Below are 18969 nucleotides of genomic sequence, written 5' to 3' on the forward strand. Positions count from 1 at the left end.
TTAATTGAAAACACCCGTCCTTTTTTTCTGGTGACTGATTTGGTCCATCTAATACGTGAGGGGTTCAATTACTTTTTTCTTCTTTTTTTTTTGGGGGGGGGGGATGAAAAAATAAAGAAATACTACAGTAAAAGAATGAAAACAAATGAAAAAAGTAATCGATAAAAACATGGCCCTCTCATGTATTATGAGGGCAGTAGGAGTCACCAGAACCAAGGACGGGTGTTTTAGATGAATCTAACATGGAGTTTGAGGTTACAATGGGTTTGTATAGATAGTCGATAAAATGAATATAAATATATATATATATATATATATATATATATATATATATATATATATATATATATATATATATATATATCAAATATCAAAATACTTATTAAGTTTAAAAAAGTCTTAAAAGTCATTACATTGCCACTTTATAAATGTACAGATACCCTGTATACACTCATACTGTATGTTGGTTTGTTTACTGTTGAGTGAGAAAACAATGTTGCACATTAACCCTCTCACTGTCAAGAACGACGAGAAATTGTCATACTGGAGATATATATTGTGTAGACTGCCCTAGCGTGTCTGATATCATGTCTTGACCGGCGGGTTCCAAATCAGCAGAGAAAAATTCCGCCGGATTCTATTGGTTCACCGATCTGTCCGTCAGCCCCCGCCCCGCCCGCCCCGTGCCCCTCCTCCTCCCCAATGTGTAGCATTGAGAACCCTGACGTCACAACATTTGGAGCGACGCCCACTGCACTCTGGTTGGTTGGGGAAATGAAACACTTCCTATTCCCGGAACATCAACTGGTTGGTCCAGGCTTTTATTTTTTAGCAAAAATAAAAAATAAAAGCTTCGAGATCGAGGCTAAATATTCTGTGACTACTTCAAAAGGTAAGAAAATCGATAAATCGCTGGCAGTGAGTGCACACACCCAGAAATAAGTGAAAGAGTTAAACTAATCATCTAGGGACCCCCCCCCCCCCAAAAAAAAAATATTTTGGGGGTCCTGACCCCCAGTTTGAGAACAACTAGAGGTGGACCGTTTGGACTCCACGGCGGTCCCCGAGCCACACGTTGAGAAACCAACGTTAAATTAAGAAGAGAACAAACCACGCTACAACCCCGGGAAGAAGTCCGTGTCCGTCAGCGAGATGCCGGGCTGCGATAGGCTGAGCTGCGTGTGGGAGGCGGAGTTTGATGACGACGACGACGTCACGGCGTGTTGATTGACGTGCTGCTCGGGGGGGACGCCGTGAGGGGGAGCGCTCAGGATCGAGGAGGAGGCGGGGCTAAAGGAGGAGGCGGAGCTAAAGGACAGGGAGGCGGGGAATGTGTTTGATGATGTCATGCTGTTGAGGAAGCCCACCGGACTGCTCCTCCTCTGCTGGCCACTGGAGGGCGCTGCTGCAACACACAACATTATTTTGAGATGTTATGTATTTATAACCTTTATTTAACCAGTAGAAGGTGTTAAAGGAGAGAGCCGGGCCAAAATACATATATATTGTGTCTGCCTATAATCAGTCACCAAAATACCTGATGCAGTTGAATTTTTTCATAGAAGCCCTGTGCTCCATTCTGCAGACCAATATGGCGGCCACCATACGATACAGGTCGCTCCAACGAACTGCAGAGGCCAATGAGGTATCTAGGTTTCTATATCTATGCGTGGCCGGGCCACCTGGTGTGGATATTCTGAAAGGATGTGATGATGCAGGCGCTCTGTCTGGGTGTGATGCATTCTGGGTGTTCTTACCGCCTGTGGCTCTGAGCTGCTGCAGCTGATGATGATGATGATGATGATGATGTGGAGCGAAGTTCTGGACCCCTGCGCCCCCCCCCACCTGAGACATGGACACACAGGACAGGAGACATGGTTACTACGGACCCCTGCCCCTCCCCACACCTGAGACATGGACACACAGGACAGGAGACATGGTTGCTACGGACCCCTGCAAAAGATGTCACTTCCATCCACTCCTGTTATGAGTTGTAGAAAAACACATCTAGCTCGGATTTCAATATTTTTGTGAAAACGAGCCATATTCAACGGCCGATAGCAACAAAATGGCCGATCACGGTTACAACATTTTTATTCCGGTGGATAGAGGAGACTCTCTCCCACCCCCCAGACACCCTTTGTTTACATCCGTGTCCACATCGCGGCTCCCGTGGCCCTCTGCGGATCGTCAATATAAGGTAAAATACGCTGGCATGGGGATGAAAAACGATGTTTTGGCCATTGATGCCCGTTTTTGACCTGAGTTAAGTTCTAAGGTCCAATATGGCCGCCGTGCATAGAGCCTGTTGAATGGTACCTGAGCCTGGGTGAGAAGACAGGCCTGCAGCTTCCTCTTGGCTCTCCACCGTGCCACCCTCAGCCTGGTCTTCTCACGACGTTCTCGAACCTGCAACACAACCCACCATGTACATACATGTTACGTGCATGTTACGTGCATGTTACGTGCATGTTACATGGATGTTACGTGCATGTTATGTGCATGTTAGGTGCATGTTATGTGCATGTTTCAATCATGTTACATACATATTACATACATGTTACATACATGTTACATACATGTACATGCATGTTACATGCATGTTACATGCATGTTACATGCATGTTTCATCCATGCTACATACATGTTACATACATGTTACATACATGTTACATACATGTTACATACATGTACATACATGAACATGAATGTTACATGCATGTTACATACATGTACATGCATGTTACATACATGTTACATACATGTACATGCATGTTACATACATGTACATGCATATTACATACATGTACATGCATGTTACATACATGTTAGAGAGAGGCCTCTGCCACACCACAACCACATAGACACACGTTAAAGGGCAAGACCACTTTCGTAGAGGTTTGGGTTGTGTAGTTACCTTGCCATGATGAAACTCCAAAGATGGACAAGAAATAAAAAATGATTGCTCCATTGATTAGAAATTGACAATTCAAAATATGCTCCTCATTGACTTACATTGTACGGTGAAACAGCTCTCAAAGTCACTCTTTTAGCACGTGAACAAACACAAACAAAGTTGATTAAGACAATATAGAACATCACCAAACCCAGTACTGTTTGTTTTTTTAATAAAGACGTTAACTTCCTGCTGATTTTGCTATATTTATTAAAGGTATCATGACATTCATGTTTACACCACATTCAGAGTCTTTGTCCTGGTCCTTCAAACGTGTACAAAAAGTTTTAACTGAAAATTCCACTCCAGTGATTCACTGTAGGTGTTTTTGTCTCACATTTCTAAAGCCTTTTCAACTGCAATGAAAAAAGAAATCTTTGCCTGCGGGTGTCGCTGGTGAGGGATTTTGCCTGTCAATCATCGCCTCTGCTCCGCCCCCCCCAAAGGAAAGGATAGGGGAGGGGAGGGGCGAGGAGGAGAGTGGGCGGGATTAATCGACTGTGACCTCACTGTCGAAGGGCCAAGCTCAGATTACTTTTCAGCCTAATTATTCAGAAAACCCCAGACCACAGAAAATCCACTGAATGTTCAAAGTTCAGATTTTTTGGGTGTAATTGAGGTCATAAAACCCCCAAAAAAACATAACAAATTAAAAAAGTGAAAATGAATGTCATCGAACCTTTAAGAAGAAAACCCGGACTGTATCCACGGATCTGGATCTTCAAATAGTAAAATCATCAGGAAGTTAACATTTTATTTAAAAAAAAAAACAGTCCTGGGTTTGGTGATGTTCTATATTGTCTGAATGAACTTCGTTTGCGTTCGTTTACGTGCTAAAAGAGTGACTTTGAGAGCTGTTTCACCGTACAATATAAGTCAATGAGGAGCATATTTTGAATTATCAATTTCTAATCAATGGACCAATTATTTTGTATGTCTTGTCCACCACTAAGTTTTTGAAAAATAACGAAAATGTTTGAGATTTCTTGAATAATTTTGAGATTTATTTTTTAAACATAAATCTTCTCACTATTTAAATATTGTGCTTTATGTTTTGTTAAGATTTATGTTTAATGCACGTTGTGCGTTAAATTGTTTCTACAGAACTAATGTAAAAGACATGCATGACAATCTGAGATGGTTGTCTGTTAGTAAATTTCATCAGAAACATAAAAGTCACACAATCTCCAGAGATATTATATAAAAGGTTATTAAAACATTGTGCTCATCATGAATATCAAACAAGACATGCAATAGAAGGAAGGTTGAATTTTCCCAAGTTAAAACATCTGTTATACAGAAAACTGTTGATGTATAGAGCTATTGTAAGGTGGAATTCATTGCCAGGTTATATTATTCAAGCCAATACAAAAGAAGGATTTAATGGTAAAACAGTATCTTCCAATATTTCATGAACTTTACTCATTTGAGTCATCTTATTGACTTGTTTACTTTATTATTAATATGAAATGTATGATTAGGGAAAAAAAAGAAAAAAGAGGCATGGGTAACTCTTTTTCTCCATTTGATTATGAAAGGTACAAAATTGTAAAATTGTAAATTGTAAAAAGTATTTCTGAACTTTTGTAGGTGAACTATTGTCTTTGTCTGTGTTTGTATCTGTAGTATGTTCGTTGTGTATGATGTGTATTTGGGTGTGACGGACCCCATCAAGAATAGCCACGCTTAGGCAAGTGCTAATGGGGATCCATAATAAAGTATAGTAAAGTAAATGTGTTATGGTCATGATTCACATGGAGCATGGATGGCTTGGTTCCACAGGCTTAAAATATGGCAACAAAATGTATGGACTTTTTATCTGTGGCACCACAAAAATGGCAGCCACTGCTATGCCCTATAAGTTGAGGGTGCAGTGTACCAGGTCTGCCAGCAGGGGCTGAGGCAGGGCTTTCTCCATCTCCCGCCGTCGGTTGATGCTGCGCCTGCGCAGCTCGTTGCGCCGCAGCTTGTACTCCTCGTACAGGCTGAGGTCTTTGGACCAGGGTCTGCTGGGGGGCCGCAGGGGGACCTGGCCCGCCAGCACGGGACCCCCCCGGAACCCACCCGTCATGGGGCTGCCGGCCCCCGCTTGGTGGGCCATGGAGTCTGGAGAGGAGAGGAGCAGTGGCTTAAAGGGATAGTTCACCCAAAATGACTTTTCTTTGGATTAGTCACCCCGTGGAGACTTGAACTCATGGTTATCGTTTTGTTTTTGTCGCATTCCTAAGCCAATAATTTGATGACCAACGGAAATATGCTATGTATCCGGTAGGACACTTTGAGTCTCCTACCGGAGCCGCCGCCGGTCATCAAATTAATGACTTAGGAATGCGACAAAAACAAAACAATCTCCATAAATTCAAGTGTGTAATAGATAGAAAAAAAGTCACTATCCCTTCAAGGCCATTTTTTAACATTACCGTTCTTTAGGACCTACTGATCTAGCCTAGGAGCCCAAAAAATAATAATTTAAAAAACCTAATTAAAACAACGTAAATGTTAAATCAGTTATTTTACATAATCTATGTTAAATCAGTTATTTTACATAATCTATGTTAAATCAGTTATTTTACATAATCTATGTTAAATCAGTTATTTTACATAATCTATGTTAAATCAGTTATTTTACATAATCGACGATGGTCATGTGACTTACAGGAGCTGTGTGCTGTGCTGCTGAAGGTGACACGTTGACCCATATGACTCCGCTGCTGGCCTATAGGGGGTGCTGGTGTCCACCCTGTCAGAGACCTGGCCTCCTAAACAAACAAACAAACATTTAATGCCAAAAGCTGTCGACTACCTCTTGTGTGTGTGCATATAGATGTGCGTGCGTGCGTGTGTGCGTGTACATATACATGCATCTAAAAAAAAATATTGTGAAAAAGATTTCTTCCACGAAAAAGTGACACTTTTGAATGATGGCATACATTGGGTACAACGATTGATTCTAAGCTGACATGGAATTCCAACACTGATGGCATCTAGAAGGAGAGGCTACATGTTATGCTCAGACAGTATAACGTGGATAAAAGTCTAATGGTGCTCTAGCTCTTCTATCAACCTTTAGTGGAGAGTGCATTAAGGTTTTGTTTTGTCGCCTGGTATGGCTCATTGCCATGGGTTCATAACAAAATCACACCCAGTGTGAAGTGGGCGGTGTGGTCATCACAGTGGTCATCAGTGATGGAAGCTCACTTGTTTTTTTTTAAGTGCATAGTCCTATTTATAGGTTATTAATGTCATCATGTGTCTCGCTAGCCAATCACGGTGCTGAATAGAGTCATCCAATAGAGTCAGCCAATCACAGTACAGCTAGGGGTGTACTAATGAGCCAATCACAGTACAGCAAATGTGTACTAATGAGGTGTCCCAACCCCACTTATAGGGGCGGCTACACCGCCCAAAAATCACACCCAGTGTGAAGACAGTGGTGCCTTTCATGAGTTCATTTCATTAAGCTATTATTAGCCTAAGACTGCTTTAAAATAACTTTATATTGGCAGAAACATCTTTTAAATATTTTAACTCACTTAAGTTACTTTTAAGTACTTGGAAGTATGTGTGTGTGTGTGTTGCACTCCTGTTTGTGTATAATTAGTGTAACTGGTTGCATCTTTGTGTTGCAATCAGCCGCAGCTCTTGAGGCCGTGCTCAAACATACGGACGGACGGACACACACAAAGTCAGTCCTTGGAGTGGCAAGCACCACTCAAAAACCAGGAGGCGACGGCGTCTGTGCAGCCTTTAATGTAGCCTGTGGGAACTGAACCACCGTTGCGACGGTCTGAGATGCAGAAAGGCCCAAGAGGACCAATAGTGGGGCAGATTAACTGCGAATTACAGGCGAATCGTTCACTTCTGGATACAAGCACCAAAATTAGCACACATACTCCTTAGGTAGTGCTCTTTTGATAAAACCCGTTAGCCACTCAAAAATCCAAGATGGCGACCATTTTTTTCAAGATGGCCACCACCTTAGCGGAGCAGTAGTGATATTATCTTTCAGGTTGTGATACAAGGTCGAAATTTGGCACACATACTCTGTAAGGGCCACTCTTATGGAAAAAAACACTGGCCACTCAAAAATCCAAGATGGCAACCATTTTTTTCAAGATGGCCACTACCATAGTGAAGCAGGTGGTGATATAATCTTTCAGATTGTGATACAAGGATGATATTTGGCTGCCATTTTGGCTGCCATTTTTCAAGATGACTTCCAGGAGTTGTACCAATAGTTAGTGGATGTAGTTAGATAGCCGTACCTGAATTGGCAGGGTGTGCCAGCGCGGGAGAGCCGAGCCAAGGGTAAGCGGGCTATTCATGACTTGTGCATGTATACTTACCCGGAAGGTGAACAGATCACACAGGACTTAAATGGCACTGGATGAATGATCGGGCTAGGTGTAGGTCACCCGAACCTAGTTGTATCCCATACCTGAATGTGCAGTATCACTTTGATTAAGTTGGTAAAAGGATAGCCCCTCGGCCTTAATCAGAAATCAATCCACCAAAAAATGGCAAACGCAAATCCAATGTTAGCCAACAGGCAAACTGATTGGAAGAAATGTTGTCTTTGTCAGATAAACAAAAATAATGATGACCTAGTATCACCACCAACCCATCATGTTCCTCAACATGATGGCTACACCATGCTTGCCACCAATGTTCCACTCTTTCGTGAGATCAATCAAATGCCAATGATCCTGAACCCAGCCAGGCTGGATGAAGGTGGTGGCATAGAAGCTACTTTGAGAAGAAACCAGGCCAAGTATCACACAAGTTGTCGACTAATGTTCAACAACATCAAATTAGATCGTGCGAGGAAGCGACAGTCAGATGCTCAAAGTAGTGAAATAGATGAAGGCCACACAAACCGCCGTAGAACCAGTCATGATAGTCTGGCTTGCATATTTTGTGATAAAATATCCCCTGAATCTGACCTAAGACAGGTAATGACAATGAACCTGAACAACAGACTACATGAATGTGCCCAGACACTACATGATGGCAAACTATTGACTAAACTGAGTGGTGGCGATGCCATAGCACAGGAGCTGAAATACCACTGTGCATGTCTTTCTGGTCACTACAATAGAGAGAGATCCCACCTAAAAGCCCTTAAAAAAGAGTCATCCGAGAGTGAACGAGAACCAGACATGCTTCCCCTGGTTCTCTCAGAACTGGTCAACTACATTGTAGAATCCAGTCTCAGTTCCGATGGTCCTGCTTCCGTCTCGCAGATATGAGCAACCTGTGTCAGCAGCGTCTGGAGCAACTGGGTGTAACCTCACCTACTGTCAACTCTACCAGACTAAAGGAAAAACTGATGGCAGAGATCTCTGAACTTAAGCCTTACAGAAATGGCAGAGATGTGTTCCTGACTTTTGAGGTAGACGTAGGATTGGCTCTCTCTCAAGCCGCTGAAGCTGCTGAAATCTCAGAGGCACTTACCATGGCCAAGGCTGCAAAAATCAATGAAAATCAAAAAATATGAAAGATTATATCATTATCTGCTCTGCTAAGATAGCGGCCATTTTTAAACAAATGGTTGCCATCTTGGATTTTTGAGTGGCCAGTGCCTTTTTCCATAAGAGTGGCCGTTAGAGTTCATGTGCCAAATTTCATCCTTGTATCACAACAGTGTTGTTTTTGGCAGGCATTTTAGATTTAGTCTTAGTCTTAGTCTTTTGGACGAAATGCTTGTTAGTTTTAGTCACATTTTAGTCATTTCTATCCTTGATAGTTTTAGTTTAGTTTTAGTCGACGAAAACTCAAATTGTTTTAGTCTAGTTTTAGTCGACGAAAACTCAAAAAGGTTTAAGTCTAGTTTTAGTCGACGAAAACTCAAAATGGTTTTAGTCTAGTTTTAGTCGACGAAAACTCAAATGGTTTTAGTCTAGTTTTAGTCATTGGTTTTAGTCAAACAAATAAAATAAAATAATGTATTTAAACAAATTTAATTAGGTCAATATACATATTGTATTTAAGATATGACTGCTAACAGTATTATCATAAAATATATCCCATTTTTAGGGGATAACACAATAGGATACAACGTGTGTTACAACACATACTGTAATTCACACAAAATACTGCATGTTCGGAAAATAGAATAGCCTAGATCAGGTTCTTTTTTTACCAGTACCACCCAGAAAATATTTGTCTCTCCAAGTACCACCATTATGACTGATGTTAAAATACAGTAGAGTACACCTGCCCCATCCTAGTCATATGCACAATTCACACAGGAGGCAAATGTATTCCTACTAAAAATGTTGTATTTTTGACAGTTGTGTACATTATGGTAGCACTAAACTGGCACTTAAACTCATGCAGTTGAAAGAAAAACGTCTTAATAGCTTAATAACCACATGGTACTTTCTAAGCAATGGAAAAATTAGAATGTACATATACTGTACTGTACATAGTGTATGTAAGAACTAGGTATATTAAGTTACTGTACTGTTGAGTTCCAAGGAACTTGGAACTTCTGAAACTTCTTTTCAGACCACCTAACCCATTAAAACCTAATAACATGCCCACTATCATAACTTAAGGCAGCTAGGCAACTCGCGTCTTCACGTTCATAACAACAACAACAACTACACGTGAAGCCGGTACTATCAGTGTTGCCAGATTCTGTGAAAGAAACAAGCAACCAGGTCTAGGAAAACCAGCCCAAAAGAAGCGACTATGGGCCACATGAGCACTTACAACTTAGTACTTAAACCTACTGTATACATCGGTTATTTGAAAATAGCAGATCTACAAGCTCACAGTCACAACGTGTTGCATCAAGAGCGACACGTTGTGAGCTTGTAGATCTGCTATTTTCAAATAAAGTTCTTGGTGGAAACTTATAATAAAAGAACATGGCAACACTGACCAGACGAGGCCGGTATCCCAGCCAATCACAGAGCCCCCCCTCCCAAAAAAAGGAAAAGAAACCAATCACAGAGCCGGATGTTGCAATGCATCCTAGAACCCTCCCTGTGATTGGCCACTATTCCCCCATTGAAATAATATCGCTATAATATTTTGATCTCTTCATGCATTTTGAACGTCCCACCCAATAAAAATGTCGTCTCGTCATCGTCTCGTCGACGAAAACACACATTCGTCTCGTCATATTTTAGTCATCAAAGAGCTATGTTCAGCACGTCAACGTTACGTCTTCGTCATGAAAAAAAGGGGCGTTGACGAAATCATATCGTCTTCGTCATCGTTGACGAAAACAACACTGTATCACAACCTGAAAGATTAAATCACTTACTGCTCCGCTAAGGTGGTGGCCATCTTTAAAAAAAATGGTCGCCATCTTGGATTTTTGAGTGGCCAGCGCATTTTCCATAAGAGTAGCCCTTACAGAGTATATGTGTCAAATTTCATCCTTGTATCACAGCCTGAAAGATTATATCACTACTGCTTCGCTAAGGTGGTGGCCATCTTGAAAAAAATGGTCGCCATCTTGGATTTTTGAGTGGCCAGTGCCTTTTTCCATAAGAGTGGCCCTTACAGAGTACGTGTGCCAAATGTAATCCTTGTATCACAACCTGAAAGATTATATCACTACCTGCTCCGCTAAGGTGGCGGCCATGTTGAAAAAATGGTCGCCATCTTGGATTTTCAGGTGGCTAACAGGTTTTAAAGTAGTATGTGTACCAATTTTGGCGCTTGTATCTGGAAGTGAACGATTATTTCACTAATCAGCCACACTACAACAACGAAGCAGCGGTCAGCGGGCCGAGCAGTCGTTGGCACTCCAAGGACAGGAAGAAGGGACAGGAAGGACAGGATTTTGTCGACCCTCTCCCAAGGAAGGCCTGCTCTCATAAGAGACCAATCTATTGAGATTCCGATAAAGACCGCCCTCTGAGAGGCGGTCAGGCGACTCTTCTGCTCGTTCAGGGTCAGACCCAGGTCCCGGACGTAACTCTGGTGTCCCTGTTCTCTCGACGGAGCCCCCCCTCCATCTACCAGGAGACTTTAGGTACCCCCCCCTTCTTTGACACTGACCTCTGACCCAGGAAGTTGTCCAGGTTGCACATCAAAGTCGGGCAGCAGGGTCGCCATGACCTCCTGCTGCTCCTCAGGCTCCTCCTTGATGCAAATCACCTCCTCTGACTCCTCCTCTTCCTGTTGGAACTCCTCCTCCTGCTTCACCTGATAAAAAAAAACCTTTGAGGAAAAATAATAATAATATTAATAATAACAACAACAATAACAACAATAATAATAATATTAATAATAATCACAATAATATTAATAAAAATAACAATAACAACAACAACAATAATAATAATAATAATAATAATGACAACAATAATAATAATAATCACAATAACAATAATAATAACAATAACAACAATAATAATAATATTAATAACAATAACAATAATAACTAGAAAGTACTGTTCCTGAAGAAACAGTGTGGGATCGCTAAGAATGTTGCTGGTATTGAGTATTGATAGTGTTAGTAGTGTTATAGATTTGAAAGGTTTGAAAGGTTGAAAGGTTTGAAGGGTTTGAAGGGTTTGAAAGGTTTAAGGTTTGAAAGGTTTGAAAGGTTTGTAAGGTTCTAAAGGTTTGAATGGTTCTAAAGGTGCTAAAGGTTCTAAAGGTTTGAATGGTTTGAAAGGTTTGAAAGGTTCTAAAGGTTTGAAAGGTTCTAAAGGTTCTAAAGGTTCTAAAGGTTCTAAAGGTTCTAAAGGTTTGAAAGGTTCTAAAGGTTCTAAAAGTTCTAAAGGTTTGAAAGGTTTGAAAGGTTTGAAAGGTTTGAAAGGTGTGAAAGGTGTGAAAGGTGTGAAAGGTTTGAAAGGTGTTAAAGTATTAGTGTTAAAAGTTTTGATAGTGTTGGCAGTGTTGAATAGTGTAAAATATAGTTTTTTAGGGTAAAACAGTGATAGCTAGGGTCTAATAGGCGGTTGCTAGGGTCTAATAGGCGGTTGCTAGGGTGCAATAGGTGGTTGCTAGGGTAAAACAGGTGGTTGCTAGGGCCTAATAAGCGGTTGCTAGGGTCTAATAGGGGGTTGCTAGGGTCTAATATGCAGTTTATATGGTCTAATATGCGGTTGCTAGGGTGAAACTGGTGGTTGCTAGGGTAAAGCGGTGGTTGCTAGGGTATAATAGGTGGTTGCTAGGCTCTAATATGGTGTTGTTAGGGTATAATAAGCAGTTGCTAGGCTCCACTGTGGCTAAATGGCATTTCTCCATTGAAATGAAGGGGATTGTTTTAGCAGCACAGTAACAGTGAAATATCTCTAAAAGTACAAATTATTTCAAAAATTCAAATGGTAGCCAATATGTCCTAAGTAGGCTGAACGTTATAGAGTTGGAAAGGAGTTTCTAGTTAAAAGTATGAATTTCCCCATTGAAATGAATGGGATTTTTTTTGCAGTAAAAAGTGAAATCTCTCTAAAAGTACAAATTATTTCAAAAATTCAAATGGTAGCCGACATGTCCTGAGTAGGCCGAACGTTGAAGAGTTGGAACGGAGTTTGTAGCTAAAAGTATGAAGGACTAGTTAGGGGCCAAAAAATGGGGGGAAGTATAGTATAGAAAGAGTGGCAATAACATTAGTGTGATCGCTTTAGCGATCCCACAACTAGACGCGTCGCAATTCTGGGAAATTGCAAAGTGTGGTTGCGCCGACGCCGGTCGCGGCCGCCGGGACTCGAGGGATACGCCGGGAGGAATACCGTCGGAGGCCGCGCGACGTGCCATTCGAATCGGGTGTTGATCGCATCCCGCGTTTGTGATACGTGGCGTTTCGATTATAAGAAATAGGCCCCTCCCACTAAAGTAATAGGCCCCTCCCACAAATGTAACGGCACAATTATATAGTCACGTCACTCCTGAGATCACTTGCGTTTCATTTTGAAAGGATTGATCCCCACCAAAATCATGTTTTTGCATCAAACGGTTACATTTTGCGCATTTGTGACTATTTGTGACCTATGGATCAAAGTGGAAATGCTTTTGGGGGTTCGTTGAGTAACCCACCCTTGACATGTGATTCAAATTTGGGGTTGACTGGACGTTTCGTTTGTGATTTTTTACCTTTTTTGTAAAACAGGCCCCTCCCGCTAACTTTGGAAGCCATTTACGGACGAACGGTATGGACTATCAAAATTCCGCTTGGATATGTTTATCGCATGGGTCCAGAAATCATGTGTACCGAATTTTGTGAAATTTGGACAAAATATGTGGGAGGAGGAGCTAAAAGTGTGTTTTGAAGAAAATTCAAAATGGCGGAAAATCTAGAGGGCGCCAGAGTGCAGGAATTTAGACAATGCTCTGATTAAAATGCACAACAGCCTGCAAAACACACACACACACACACACACACACACACACACACACACACACACACACACACACACACACACACACACACACACACACACACACACACACACACACACACACACACACACACACACACAATGTTCTCTCCCCATCACGGTGAAATAACACGGATTACAAGTCCGTAAATACACAATATTTTCGAGCTGCGTTCGCTTCCAGCGTTCGCGCGTCTTACTTGTATTTAATAATTTGGCAATAAACTATGAACCTCCCCTCCAAGTTTTTTTAACTCTAACCTTTACGGTTTCTGAGAAAAAAATACTTTGAGTTTTTGAGTTTTTTCATTTTTTCATTAACTCTTTGACTGCGGACGACGCGATAACGCGTCAAGTGCTACTTTGTCCAGTTGGCCGTCGACGCGCTCGACGCGCTGGACGCGCGTTCATTGTTTAATCTCTGATTGCGCTATGCTGCTTAATATTCAATGTTATTCTCAAGTTCCACTTACTTCACGGACATCTGCATCCGGTTTCATGGCCTGGATTCCGTTTCCGGTTTTTGATTTTTTTCCCCAGTCATTTTCGTCCAAAATAGGTAAATAAACGGGTTTTCACACGGTATAACGGACAAACGGACAGCTTCTCTTCTATAATCTATGGTCTGGGTGACGATCAGTCATCGCCGTCGTGCATCACAACGTAATTTTCGCTGATCAAAACAATCTGGGTGACGTCACATCCGTTTTCATGTTTTTCCTTGTCTAATCTATGAAGAAGGGTGAGAGAGACCCAACGACATGATCACGCTGTCATGTGCTGCTCTCTGCTGGCGGATTTGTGCTGGGTCTTTATATTATGTGTCCTTAAATTATTTTCATGAGAAAAATTCAAAATAAAAAAATAAAAAAACACGAAAATTGCTGGCACTGGGGGAGTACTTTATGAAAATACTCTGGCAGTCAAAGAGTTAAAGTGGATGGGGAAATGTAATGCACTAATAAATCAATATCAATTAAACTATGTAACCAATCTCTTAGCAAAATTATAGCACACGATTCCCGGTGAGGCCGGTCATTTTGACATATGGCACAAAATGGGGGAAATAAAACTGAGGGAGGAGATGCGCATCAAAATAAAGTGTTTTTCAGTTTATCTATAACAATAAGTCCACACTAATAAAGGCTCTCTGTGTGTGTGTGTGTGTGTGTGTGTGTGTGTGTGTGTGTGTGTGTGTGTGTGTGTGTGTGTGTGTGTGTGTGTGTGTGTGTGTGTGTGTGTGTGTGTGTGTGCGCGCGCGCGCGTGCGTGCTGCGTGTGTGGGTGCGTGTACCTGTGGGGTCAGGGTGGAGCTGTCAGCCTGGGTGGGCCGGGGGGTGGGCCGCTGGGTGGGCCGGGGCTCAGGAGACGGCGGGGGGTCCGAGGAGGAGGAGTAGGAGGAGGAGGGGGCGGGGCCAGGGGCCGGGAGGTCATAGGTCATGTCCAGGATGATTTGATCATCAGTCTGCGGTTGCAGGCTGAGCCCCGCCCACACACACTCATCAGACTCCTCCCCTTCATCCTTCCCGGCCATGCCCTCTGTGGACAGACCAGGTCACGGGTCAAGGGTCAAGGACATCATACAAGAGAGCAGTGTTGCCACGGTTTAGTGACAGAAATAAGCAAAAAACAGCCCAAAAGAGGTGACTATTACAGGGCCCATAAACACTTTAAACCTATATACTCAAACCATTTGACGTTCTGAGCTTCTTGAAAATCTTGAATTAAATGTGGAAGATTTGGAAGGTTTTTGCACAAATCTGGATCCCTGGTATAAAACATTTTCAGATGGGGGGGGGGGGGGGTTGTTAACTTTAACATTAAATCGATCTGTGCTTCTATCTGATTTGGCCCGTGGACCCCCATCTCAAAAATGTTTTGTTCCATGGACCCCTAGAAGCAAAGATTTGGGTTACAAATTTTAACTTTAAAGAACATATATATTCTAAGATTTGCACAGATTCTCACAATAAAAATAAAATAAAAAGCAGATCTACAGGCCCGTAGAAACAAGACCAAAAAACAACTACTGTACACTTTAGAAACAAGACCAAATAAACCACTATACTTTAAACAACTACACTTTAGGAACAAGACCAAATAAACAACTACACTTTAAAAACAAGACCAAATGAACAACTACACTTTAGAAATAAGACCAAATGAACAACTACACTTTAGAAACAAGACCAAATAAACAACCACACTTTAGAAATAAGACCAAATAAACAACTACACTTTAGAAAAAAGCCCAAATAAACAACAACACTTAGGAAACAAGACCAAATAAACAACTATGCTTTAGAAACAAGACCAAATATACAACTACACTTTATAAACAAGACCAAATAAACAACTACACTTTAGAAACAAGACCAAATAAACAACTATACTTTAGAAACAAGACCTAATAAACAACTACACTTTAGAAACAAGACCAAATAAACATCTACACTTTAGAAACAAGACCAAATAAACAACTACACTTTAAAAACAAGACCAAATAAACAACTATACTTTAGAAACAAGACCAAATGAACATCTAAACTTTAGAAACAAGACCAAATAAACAACTGCACTTTAGAAACTAGAAACAAATTTCCTACGAAAATTTAAGTGTGCCTGCGTTGGCTGAGGAGTTGGCTGAGGGGCTTTGTTGCCGTGGTAGCGAAAAAAGTAATAGCCTGGTCGGCCCGGTCGTTGCGCACGTTTTGATGTATACATTGGCAGGGGCGTGTCAACCGTGTGGGAGGAGTAGCATTTTGATCCCCCCGGGCGGCCAAAAAAGTCAAGAAAAAACCAGCAAAATAATGATTATAAAATCAATAAAAAATAAACCGAAAGTCAATAAAGGAAAATTAAAAAAACGTAAAGGTAAAAATGGGCATCTAAAACAATGTTTGAAAAAAATGTAATAATTTATTTTAATATATAAACAATTACTCAAATGGTTTCAAGTGCTTGTTTCACCCACTTCTGAAGGTCTGACGCAAAAAATTACCATTATACATTTGTTTGCAGACGCCTATTTAGGGGGGGTAGGCGAAGTTTTGGAGCATTTCGGGCACTTTTCAAAACCGGAAGTGATAAATCCACTTCCTGTTGTGACGCATGTGTTCGCAGACCCCCATTTAGGGGGGGTAGGCGAAGTTTCGGAGCATTTTGGGCACTTTTCAAACTGGAAGTGAAGAGGTCCAAGTCCCGGTTGGACCATTGAGCTGCATACCCCTCAGAGAGTGTTTTGGTGTTAAAAAAAAAAATTGAAAAAAAAGAAGTTTGGGAAAAAAAAAGTGAAGAAAAAAAAAATCGGAAAAAAAAAAGTTCGGAAAAAAAAAGTTCGGAAAAAAAAAATGTTGAAAAAAAAAAAATATGGTCCACCCAAAAATATGTCCACCCATCAACCTGCACTCTTAACCGGATCTGTAACGGTTAACATGGGTTTGAATGGGGGACTGTAAGGGGGCGTGGCTACGTGGTTGGGGGCGTGGCTACGTGGTTTGGGGTCCCCGGACCCCCAACACCCAAACTCATTGATAAGCAGTTGGCCATGTGGCCGATGAGAGGAGAAGAGATCCTGGTCCATTTCAATGTAAAAGGTTCATTACATCATCATCCTAGATGAGGATGATGATGATGAAGGGTAGGTTTGTAGAAAAAGTCTGAATTTTGGACTGAAAAGGGGGCGTGGCTACGTTGTTTCGCCTATAACGTCGCCGTGGTAACGCGAAACGGTGAAAAAAGTAATGCGGTAAGTGGCCCGGTCGTCCTGCACGTTTTGATGTATACATTGACACTAACGAGTAAACCGTGTGGGAGGAGTAGCGTTTTGCGCGGTACGTGCGGCCAAAAGGGGCGGGGTTTAGCAGTTTTTCGCTAATAACGTCGCAATGGTAACGCGTATCGGAAATTCACTTCCGAGCACATCATTCCCGACCAAGCCGCACGTTTTGATGTATATATTGTTGCGCTAGTGCAAACCGTGCGGCCTGTACGGACGGACGAAAACCTCATGCGTGAAATAAACTTGGATTAATAAATATGGCGGAATGCAACAAGTGTGCCACTGCCATTACATGGCAGGCACACTTAATAAGACCAAATAAACAACTACACTTTAGAAAAAAAGCCCAAATAAACAACTACACTTTAGAAATAAGACCAAATAAACAACTACACTTTAGAAAAAAGCCCAAATAAACAACTACACTTTAGAAACAAGACCAAATAAACAACTATGCTTTAGAAACAAGACCAAATATACAACTATGCTTCAGAAACAAGACCAAATAAACAACTACGCTTTAGAAACAAGCCCAAATAAACAACTACACTTTAGAAACAAGACCAAATAAACAACTAGAAACAAATTTCCTACGAAAATTTAAGTGTGCCTGCGTTGGCTGAGGGTTTGGCCTATAACTTTGCCGTGTTAACGCGTAACGGCGAAAAAAGTAATAGCCCGGTCGGCCCGGTCGTTGCGCACGTTTTGATGTATACATTGGCGGGGCCGTGACAACCGTGTGGGAGGAGTAGCATTTTGGTCCCCTCGGGCGGCCAAAAAAGTCAAGAAAAAACCAGCAAAATAATGATTATAAAATCAATAAAAAATAAACCGAAAGTCAGAAAAGGAAAATTAAAAAAACGAAAAATTTAAGGTAAAAATGGGCATCTAAAACAATGTTTGAAAAAAATCTAATAATTTATTTTAATATATAAACAATTACTCAAATGGTTTCAAGTGCTTGTTTCACCCACTTCTGAAGGTCTGACGCAAAAAATTACCATTATACATTTGTTTGCAGACGCCTATTTAGGGGGGGTAGGCGAAGTTTTGGAGCATTTCGGGCACTTTTCAAAACCGGAAGTGATAAATCCACTTCCTGTTGTGACGCATGTGTTCGCAGACCCCCATTTAGGGGGGGTAGGCGAAGTTTCGGAGCATTTTGGGCACTTTTCAAACTGGAAGTGAAGAGGTCCAAGTCCGGGTTGGACCATTGAGCTGCATACCCCTCAGAGAGTATTTTGGTGTAAAAAAAAAAAAAACGAAAAAAAAAAGTTTGGGGAAAAAAAAGTGAAAAAAAAAAAATCGGAAAAAAAAAGGTTCGGAAAAAAAAAGTTCGGAAAAAAAAAATGTTGAAAAAAAAAATATGGTCCACCCAAAAATATGTCCACCCATCAACCTGCACTCTTAACCGGATCTGTAACTGTTAACATGGCTTTGAATGGGGGACTGTAAGGGGGCGTGGCTAAGTGGTTGGGGGCGTGGCTACGTGGTTGGGGGTCCCCGGACCCCCAACCCCCAAACATGTCCACCCATCAACCTGCAGTCTTAACCGGATCTGTAACCGTTAACATGGGTTTGAATGGGGGACTGTAAGGGGGCGTGGCTACGTGGGTGGGGGCGTGGCTACGTGGGTGGGGGCGTGGCTATGTGGTTGGGGGTCCCCGGACCCCCAACAGCCAAACTCATTGATAAGCAGTTGGCCATGTGGCCGATGAGAGGAGAAGAGATCGTGGTCCATTTCAATGTAAAAGGTGCATTACATCATCATCCTAGATGAGGATGATGATGATGAAGGGTAGGTTTGTAGAAAAAGTCTGAATTTTGGACTGAAAAGGGGGCGTGGCTACGTTGTTTCGCCTATAACGTCGCCATGGTAACGCGAAA

General features: G+C 41.7%; 1 protein-coding gene across 1 annotated transcript in view; it reads right to left on the reverse strand.

The window, feature by feature from the left end:
• Window positions 1–415: 415 nt before the first annotated feature.
• LOC308105739 (uncharacterized protein) overlaps window positions 416–18969 on the reverse strand; it is a 46393-nt gene continuing 27839 nt past the window's right edge. Inside the window, exons 6-12 of the mRNA XM_080456668.1 lie at window positions 14596–14840; window positions 10976–11137; window positions 5613–5715; window positions 4836–5062; window positions 2320–2409; window positions 1758–1845; window positions 416–1405 (exon numbers count right to left, since the gene is read on the reverse strand). Of these exons, the coding sequence (XP_080312794.1) occupies window positions 1116–1405; window positions 1758–1845; window positions 2320–2409; window positions 4836–5062; window positions 5613–5715; window positions 10976–11137; window positions 14596–14840 (1205 nt within the window). The 3' untranslated portion in view covers window positions 416–1115. The remainder of the gene's footprint in view (window positions 1406–1757; window positions 1846–2319; window positions 2410–4835; window positions 5063–5612; window positions 5716–10975; window positions 11138–14595; window positions 14841–18969) is intronic.

Source organism: Gymnoscopelus braueri (assembly GCF_963280865.1).
Source record: "Gymnoscopelus braueri genome assembly, chromosome: 18".
Lineage (NCBI taxonomy): Eukaryota > Metazoa > Chordata > Actinopteri > Myctophiformes > Myctophidae > Gymnoscopelus > Gymnoscopelus braueri.